Source organism: Nanorana parkeri, unplaced genomic scaffold, assembly GCF_000935625.1.
Source record: "Nanorana parkeri isolate BGI_ZX_2015 unplaced genomic scaffold, ASM93562v1 scaffold2112, whole genome shotgun sequence".
Lineage (NCBI taxonomy): Eukaryota > Metazoa > Chordata > Amphibia > Anura > Dicroglossidae > Nanorana > Nanorana parkeri.
The window spans coordinates 10,670-20,748 of NW_017308380.1; the positions used below are offsets into that span (position 1 = coordinate 10,670).

Consider the following 10,079-nt stretch of genomic DNA (forward strand, 5'->3'; position numbering starts at 1 on the left):
GGAGGAGGGAAGCCTGAGAGGTAAAGTGGCAGGCCAAGTAGGAAAGAGAGAAGGGGAGGCACTTAAGAGGGGGAGAAGGGGGAAAGGAAGCTTCAACCGGACCCTAATATATATATATTTTTTTTTAATAAGCTGGAGATCGACTTCAATAAATATTCTACGAGAATGAAGGATTTTCAGTTAAATAGAAAAGCTTACCTCTGTTGATATGGATATTCAAAAGTCTGTTTGTTACTTCAAGTAGTTGTTTTAATTGCTTAGCATTTAGTTTCCACCCACAAAGCAACTTTTCAGTCACAAATGTCCTTATCATGGCTAGCCAGTCTGAATCCTCTTGCAGAGTTGAAGGATTTGCCAAAGAGACCATAATGTCACATAATGTTAAATTTAACAAAAGATAATCCAAGCCATTATAAGGAAGCAATCCATCTTTATTCCTAAACAAAAGAAAACATGTGCTATAATTGGCTTATTGTTGAAATATTTCAACAGAATCATCCTTCAAAATGTCATGGTTTTTCTTTGCGGGTTCAGATTTGTGCAACATATCTCAAAAGGAATTATAACATCTTTCGCCATGGCCACTGCATTTAACAGATATTATAGCAGGGAGTCCTTCAGAAACCACTGCTCTGGACTCCCACTGGTACTAATCATGAGATGTATTTTGCATGCATTGGTCACATAATTTATGCTGATGGGGACAATGCAGGGATCAGCCAGAGCTGCTGATTGGCTTATCAGTACCCTATGCACCTTCAGAATAGATCAAGTGACGAATAACCTGGTATTTAGCCACCAAAACAGAACAAAACAATATTTTCCAAAACAAAGGAAACTAGTTAAACATCTTATAAGCATTTATCAGTTTAATAAAATAGGATTAAAATTTAAATTATGGTTTAGTTTTGAAAAATCGAGATCACTACTACTTAACCAGTTGTGAACTTTGGGCATATGAAGTACACCAAAAAATACTTCAACTTGGCCATATACCATAACACTCTTGTCCACGAAATGAAGCTTAAGAACAGTGTTCAGAAACTTGATTTCTTATTATTACTACATAGTCTTTACACTATTTTATTAATGGGCAGATCAAAGGAGTTAATGCAGAGGCTGCGGGATTCCTATTGACGCAGGACCTGCAGTTGTGGGGACATGATTTTTTTTTCTGCATTTAGCCCTGCTGCGGGCAAGCCGGGCTAAATGTAGCGCAGGGAAGCTGCTGCTCGTCTTGTACAAGTGATCTGGGCAGCTGTCCAGTCGCCCAAATCACTTGCAGCAGCTTACTTGTCCACCCCCCGTACTGCCCCTTCGTGGTTTTTGGGGGTTCCCTGCTCTTTTGGGGGACTCGGACCACAGCAAAGATTTCAGGATGGGGAGCAGGCCAGAGAACATCCATTCTCTGGTCTGCTCTGTGTGACCAGTTTGGCAGGAGCTCATAGCCTTCCTGCATCAAGCTGTCACATGCAGGACTGTACAGAACTTCTAGCAACAATGCTGTGCTCGTAGTTCTGTATTGGAGGGTAGGCTCCAAAAGGAGTATCTGTCACCTCCAAAGCTATCACATAGAGGCTTGTGAGCCCCTGTGTGATAGCAATAAAGTTAAGTGATAAAAAAATTGAAATATATAAAAAATAAAAAGTGATTAAAAATAAAATAAAAATTAGAAAATAAAAAAAATCAACACACCCATTCCACTGTGTGTCATATTGTGGTAGCCGGGCAGCAGCACTCTAAACATGCTTAATGTGCATTAGGGGAAGTTCACTTTCCCAAGTAGTTGGGGAAAATTGAATTACCTGCTCATATCTGCCCCCCTTTGTTATATTTGCCTTTCCGCGGACGGTCCTTCCCCTCCGTTGGTAGGGGTGTACCCCATATTGCTCTCCAGCACAGCCCTGCGCTTTTGATTTTGAATTTTGCTTGCAAATTGTGAGCACTCATTGCTCAGTACATTCAGGTTAAATATGGTTTTGGTTAAAATAATTTTTTGTATCAGGACAAGTGGATTAAAGTGGGGGCCCAATCTACTTGTCCTTCATGACAGTCATTGGACAAGCAGTTTTTTTTGTTTTTTTAATGTCCACATCCATGTAATGCTAACCATCTCTAACTCCTTCCCCCCTCATTTAGGCTTTTTTTTGGTGATTTTTGTATATTTTAACTTGTTTAGTTATCATTCATTTGTTAATTTTTTTGTGTTGCAGTAAGAAAATGCACAGCATTAAAAGTGAAGAAAAGGGGGTGGCTGTTTTGCCTAATTTATCAAATACATTTTCAATGCTTTGTACCAGAAACAGAATTTTAGTGCCATACACAAAAATCACAAAATTAAATGCAGTAATAATGGGGTTTGGAAACTAATACTGGTCAAAGTTGTTTTGCTACATTTGTTGTAGTGCATGTACAAATAAGCAAATGGTAGAAACGGTTAAAAAAGCAGGAGAGTGATATTACTTAGTGCCAACTTGGCCAGAATTTGAGGGCCTGGAGCTAAAAGATTTAAGCAATTCAACAGTTACTGATAGGCTTGTGTACTTTTTAGGCAATTCCTTAATAATGCCAACACTGTACTGAATAATAATAATATAAATAAGAGTAGAATGCACCCATTTACAGTATTTACTCAAATAGTTTTATTATTTTTCTGTTTTCTGCTTTTTCCTGCACTGTAACATGTCATATCTATGTACACATTTCCAGGTATATGGCTAATTTAGTAATTAAATAAATCTGAACGTAAGGAACAAGGAATAAATATTAGAAGTTTGCAAATGTTAAAGAGTTTTACTATAAACTTTTTCAAGGCCTTAATAATGCACTTTTTTAAATAATCCGGTACCTTGTCCACAACATCAGTAATTATTTGCGCTGTTATGCGCATTGTGGACATTTTGATGCACGTTTGCATGCGCGTACATGAAGACACGCGTTTTGACTGGCAGCTTATGAATCATTGTGGGCAATGGACGAACACGCATTTAAATGTGCACGAAAATGTACAACACCCCGCTGCCTCGCGTTTCCATTGAAGTCTATTAGGCAAAAACATGGTTTTACCTGCCCAAAGAAGCTTATGTACCTTTTTAAAATCATGGGAATTCTTGTGTTGGGCATTAAAAGCGCTTTTCCAACTGCTCAAAAACGCCTAGGTGTGAACCAGGCCTTCCAGTTCAGTAAATACGAACATGTTTTGCGTGTGCACCCGTTAATATAATGAAGGAGTTTACCTCGCCATTATACAACTATCAGTGAAAAAAATATATAAACTAAACTAAACGGCTATGGCACACTATTGTTTACTGGCAAATGGAATATCTAAAGTTTGACACTTTATAAGCAAAAGATTACCGACCTCTGCAATACATATTCAGATTGCATTAGCAATCATTTGTTCATAAGCGCAAGAAGATTTTTTGCCAAAATCCTCATATGCAGGAGCAATAAATGTGTGCAGCAACCAACTAGTGTTGCAGGTCTTCCTTAGGAAATCAAAACTGAACACGGATTTTAAAAAAAGGACCAAACCTTTAAAACCAATCTGGGGTGTCAGGAAGAAACGCTTATTATATTTCGTTACGGAGACCTGGATTTCCCACTTAAGTGCAGGAAACCCAGATGTTCAATGAAACAGACCCTCACAAGGGGCTAAACATAACATATATTCCAATAGGCATCCAGTAGCAAAGGGACACTGAACTAACAAAACATTTAGTGATGACAATTGATCAAAGCATTTAAAAAAAATTTATTGTGCATACAAGAGGTGTGCTGAGTAAATTTATTCTGTACAACCAGAATATGTTTTTGTTGGAGCCAATAAAATAATATCCATGTAAAAGCTTCGCTATCAAAAGTGTTCCTTGACTCATGAGGATCATCAAACAAGGGCTCTTGGGGCAGGGACACTGATGGATGAAGAGCTGCTTGAGGGTAATTATCTCCTGGGACAATCCAGACCCCCCTGCTGGTATTTACTGCAAACACCTGTGTTAGCAATGCAGCGTACATGCTGGGACAGGGGCAGGGGAATATGATGGAACCTTCTTCCTGTGTGATCATCTGCACAAACCTATCTCACCAGCAGAAATATTGGTAACCTTTGGGACCTCTTGGACAAGACAAAGTCTTTCTGGATTCTACAATCAAGAGTGTGATTCGCTGAGACCTGCTTGAAAGACTCTCAACCAGGGACAGAGAAAGGTTTGCCTCTTACACGCAATGTTTTTGTTGAGGATTGTGCTATATGTGCATTGTTGTCATGTTTCTCTGAAACTCTTAGTAAAAACTTTTCTAACAATAAAATAATCTAAATGCTCTCTGCAGATTCACAGACTGCTTCACTCATCTCCACTCGCAAAGTTTTACAAATATAAAAGTAATACCCTTTTGTTATTTTTTTCTTCTGTTTCAGGCTATCTTGTGCGTTGTAAGGAAAATGCTTCATGAAATGATGCTTGAAATCTTTAAGATAATTCTTCCTGAACCAACCATCCTATCGGGGAAAAAAAACAGATATCAGTACTGTACATGAAATTAAACTCCTGGTTTAAAGTACTTTACCTAAGTGAATGTTGTTCTTTTGAAAATACTGTGATCTCTGTGAACTTTTACATTCTAAATACAAAGTACAAAATATATTTAAAGTGACATTAAAGCTACAACTCCCCCCCACACAAATCTTGCTTTAAGGACTTACCTTACGTGATGCCTCTTGATCCGAACAGATTCTTTCTTCCACTTGTTTTCCAAGGTCCTTCCAGCGCAGGCTCCTCGCGTCCCACTGTGTCTATCCAACATGTACACTCCCAGCTGCGCCCATTCGGCTTCTGTGCCGCTCTCCTCCTCTCCCATCCGATGCTCTGGACTGCACATGTGCCCGCCCACACTTCCTCCTTCACAGCGTTTGGGAGCTGGGACTTTTGCAGCGGCACTGACACAGGTTAAGTTTGTTGGTATTTGCCAACTTTCTATTTTTTGGGGGGGGGGGCATATATCTACTGCTTGCTAACAGTAGATTTATACCAACATTTTTTTTTAAATAATTAAAAACCCAAAACCTTTAGTTCTACTTTAATTAAGAATTCAGTAAAGAAATCAGCTCCAATTTCCATGCAAACCATTACAAGAAAACCAAAGACCCAGCTGACTTCCAAAGTGTAATACAGTATAAATCGTAGAAATGCAGTACTTTTGGTCTAAGCAAGAAACGAGCAGTGCATGGCACAGATTGGCTGTTATTCTTCACTGATTATAGAAAGAAAATATAATACACACACAAATAAGCAGTGATCTTGTCCAGGCCTCCCCACCCCCGTTTTCGGGGTCCCCCAGACCACGGCACATGAGCTTACCATAGAGCCTGCAGAGCAGACGAAGAACGTTCGTTCTTCGTCTGCTCTGTGTGATCACGGAGACCGGAGCGCTTTAATCACAGCTGTCAGGAACTGCACAGAACATCTGTTCTGTGTTGGGAGGGCAGGTTCCATAAAGAGAACCTGTCAACTCCAAACTATCAGATAGCGGCTTTTAAGCCCCTATGTGATGGGAATAAAAGCAGGGGGTTAAGGTAAAAAAAAAATATATAAAAACTAAAAAGGGTTAAAGTAAAAACATTTAATTAAAAACCAACCCCGCTGCCCCCATCTGCATACAAAAAAAAAAAATTGCACGCTTAGGAAATTTTGGCACCTCTGGGCAGTCGCCGGCCAGCTAAATTAGGACGCCACCTGGAGCTCCTCCCACCGGACCAGCGCTGACTGGCCGCTGCGAGTCAGCGCGTGTACTCTATATGTTCTATATGTAGAACATATAGAGTACACACTGCTAATACACCGGAGCAATAGTTACAATTCTCCCCTGCTAATATGAATGGATTAAATGATCCATAGTACATAACATGTCGTTGTACTATGGATCATTTAACCAATTCATGTTAGCAGGGGAGAATTGTAACTCTATTGCTGCAGTTTACTCTATATGTACTGTACATGTACTACACATAGAATACACTGCAACAATAGATTTACAATTATCCTCTGCTAATATGAACAGGTTAAATGATCCGTAGTACAACTACATGTTATGTACATATTATGTAGCACGGATCATTTAACCCATTCATGTTAGCAGTGCAGAATTGTAAATCTTTTGCTGCAGTGCATTCTATGTGGTACATGTACAGTATACATTCCCAATTCACTGCAGCAATAGATTTACAATTCTCTCCTGCTAACATGAATAGGTTAAATGATCCGTAGTACAACTACATGTTATGTAATATTATGCACTATGGATTATGATTTAACCTATTTATGTTAGCAGGGCAGAATTGTGAGCGCCTACCACAAGCTGAGCACTGAGACGCGATGCAGCGATCCTGCCCAGCGCCGACTACAAGAGGCACAGCGTGAGGCAACAGGGATCGGAGTGAAACTGAGGGAGGGAAGCTGGGACAGGGCTGGCTGTAAATCTATTGCTATAGTGTACTGGATGTGTGTACTGTATATGTAGTACATATATACAGCACACACCTCCACTACAGCAATAGATTTACAATTCTCCCCTGCTAACATTAATAGGTTAAATCATGATCCATAGTACATAACATGTAGTCGAACTATGGATCATTTAAAGTCACCTGTCCCTTTAAGAAAAGTATCGGTAATTGGTATCAGCAAGTACATGAGGGGAAGCACTTGTTCTTGAAAAAGTGGTATCGGGGCATCCCTAGTAGCCAGGCAGCAGAACTCTCTTACACACACAATGTGCATTAAAGGGTAAGTTTCCTTTCCCATGTAATATGCGAAAACTAAATTACCCAATCAAATTTGGCCCCGTCTCTCCCAGCCCCCCGGCGAACAGTCCTTACCCTCCGCCAGTAGATGTGTACTATCTGTACCCCGTACTGCTGTCCAGCACAGTCCTGCCCTATGCATTTTGAAATTAGTTTACAAATTGCAAGCACTCATGAGAAGTGCTATTTTGCAGTGACAAATACAGTTTTGATTAGGGATGCACCGACACAGAGTATTTGGGCGAGGACTTGTACCTTCCCCAATACCAGAACTTCCGGTCAGAGGAAGATTTCCTCTAACCGGCAGTTGTGTAGGGGAACATGGAGCCAGCTGCCGTGCAATCAGGAAGCGTGGCGGCGGGTAATGACCCGCCTCCCTGATTAGGCGGGAAGCCAGCTCCTTGCTGATTGGCTGGGCTTCCGGGCCAATCAGGTCATTACTCGTTGGCCGGCTTCCCGGCCAATCACAATCAAGCCAGCCAAAAAACATGGACTCTGCTTCCCTGGAAACCAGGAAGCCGGGTGGGATGTCATTACCCGCTTCACGGCTTCCTGATGGCATGGAGCAGGTTTCCCGGGCAAAAGGAAGCACCGGTATCTGTACTCAGTATCGGCAAGTACGGAAAGCAAAATATCGGCACTCGATACCCAAAAAACGGTTTTGCTGCTTCCCTAGCTTTCATTAAAACTATTTTTTTGTATTGGGACAAGTAGATTGTCATAAGGGACAAGTAGATTCGGCCCCCGCTTTAGCCCTTGGATAAGTATTTTTTTTTTTTAAATTTCCACACCCCTGCACGCATGCACATGTGAACATTTTGTCTTTGAACTTGATGTGTTGGAAGCAGGAAAATGGGCAAGTGTAAGGATTTGAGTAACTATGACAAGGGCCAAATTGTGATCGCTAGAAAACTGGGTCAGAGCAACTCCAAAACTGCAGCTCTTGTGAGATGTTCCCAGTCTGCAGTGGTCAGGACTTGATGCACATGAGGAACGAAGGCTGGCCCATCTAGTCCAATAGAAGAGCTACTGTAGCACAAATTGCTGAAAAAGTTAATGCTGGTTCCGATAGAAAATTGTCTGAACACACAGTGCATCACAGGTTGTTCTATACAGGGCTAAGTAGCTGCAGACTGGTCAGGGTGCCAATGCTGACCTCTGTCCAATGCCAAAAGCTCCTACAATGGCCACACAAACACGTAAATATTAATCTTGCACAGGGTAATTTGAAGAAATGCCCCATGGTGTACAATACAAGTAATATAAAATATGAATTGAAAGAAGCATGGCATGACCTGAAAAGAACCCAAAATTTGCAAAACAAGCTTCTTTACTGAGTGTCCAACGTTTTGATGGGGCACAGTTCACCTTTGTCAAGGCAAATTATCATACAAAAAGATTATACAAATACCAAGAAAATACCTGCAAGAATAACAATGCCTGCATGCACAAGTAAACTGAGGTAAAGGAGGGTGAAAAGCCAGGACAGAGTGGGGGAACAGGTGAAGCTTCAGGAAGAATATAAGGTAAGTAGGCAACCTAGTGGGCTATGACCCACTAAAATGTTGGACATTCAGTAAAACAAGTACACACACACACACACACTTTACTCCTTATCTGACAGTACATCCTCTCCAATTTTATTTTGAATGCTCTATATCTTTACTAGCCCACTTCCTGGGTTAGTACATATGTCTCATCAACAGCTCTGCCTTCCTCTGTTTAATGTGATCCACTGCCCTCCATTTTTTCCCCCCACTTCTTCATTCGTTCTTAATCGGAAGTGATTCCCAACAGTCTTAAGCTTTAATTCCGTAACTGTCATCAACCTCACCACAGTTATCAAAAGTGCAATGTCATCAAATCAAAAAGTATTAAACAATACTTACCATTTTCTGTGATTCAGCCTGGTGTTCACTTAGCTTCCAAAGGAGAGAAATGATGCTAAGCACCTCCTGCAGAAGATGATATGCTACAGGTTTTAGCAAGTTTTCAGAGCTATCACACATGTTGCTGGGTGACTCCTCAACCCAGCACTCAATCAAAATGGGAATGACTGCTTGTATGAACGCCTTCAAACTATCTGAAGAAGAGAGACCTTCTTCGGTATTGTAAGATATACCCACCAGTGACCTGGCAACATAAAAAAAAATAAAAAAAAATATCAAAAACATGTTAGATAATTCATCACAAAGATTAACTAGATCCAAATTTTAAATCACTCTGCAGAATCTGAATATAGAAATGTCCTTTGGTTGCATCACAGCCGGCTAAAAGGAACCATTTTGGAGGGAAATAAGGAGGCTGCCATTGCAGACCTCCTTCTGAAAATGCTAGTTGTTTAGCTGTGTGCTTGTTGCTAGTTGCTTAGCTTTGGCATTTCCTAAGCCAATACCATTTCTCAGATCTTTTGAGCTGCAGTGAATTACCAAGTCTGCCACTAAACTAGCAATTTCAGAAGAAGCGATGATCAGTGGCAATCTACAGATTTAAAAAGAACGGATAAGCATATTCTCAAACGAAACTGCTCCTACACAGATCCTTCTCCCTTCATACCTGCAGACTGGTGACCCACCCAACGGAACTGCTGCCTCTGCTGCAGTGCACGAGCCATCCTTTGGCGTCCTGGATAACCCACAACAACAAAGAAGAACACGTGGCCTCGGACCGCCAACATTACGGCCTAAGCAGCACTACACAGCAGCACATACTTCAGTTAAGCTGGAGAAGTATGCTGGAACTCCTGGCAAATACAAAAGCCTCTCAGAGACTCTGCCCATCATCCCCAGAATCAACACACAGCACCGGATCTCCCCGGAGACTCAAGAAACACCTCAGCTCGTGCTATTCTGGAAACAAAGTATTACCCCTTTTGCCTGGTCACCCTGAATCTTCCCTGAATATTCTGATGTTAGGAAAGGCCTAAAATTCTGCGACAAAATGCTCTACATGGCAAAACTACAAATTACTGCTGGGGGAGAACCACCACATGACTGAATCCTTACCACCAATTTTAAATATCCAATAGCAGGCTGGCTATTGCTCCCAATTGCAAAAATAAAAGATTAAAAACTAAAATTAAAAGAGAGTAAGAAATAAAAAAAAGTTAAATACAAATTAAAAATGCAAACAAAAAAAATGTTTGGTGTGTTATTTTAAATAAAAGTTTGGTTATTTTATTACATAGGCTTAGAGTTTTACAATTCCCATTTTAAATCCATGAAACTAATTAAAATGTCTAATATAATGCACACAATTCTTAAAGAAATTATATATA

The 10,079-nt window shown here is 40.6% G+C and overlaps 1 protein-coding gene across 1 annotated transcript in view; it reads right to left on the bottom strand.

Moving 5' to 3' along the window:
- TEX10 (testis expressed 10) overlaps positions 1 to 10,079 on the bottom strand; it is a gene marked incomplete at its 3' end in the record, with an annotated part of 28,352 nt that overhangs the window by 9,417 nt on the left and 8,856 nt on the right. The window contains exons 3-5 of the mRNA XM_018572709.1: positions 8,692 to 8,935; positions 4,392 to 4,501; positions 199 to 437 (exon numbers count right to left, since the gene is read on the bottom strand). Of these exons, the coding sequence (XP_018428211.1) occupies positions 199 to 437; positions 4,392 to 4,501; positions 8,692 to 8,935 (593 nt within the window). The remainder of the gene's footprint in view (positions 1 to 198; positions 438 to 4,391; positions 4,502 to 8,691; positions 8,936 to 10,079) is intronic.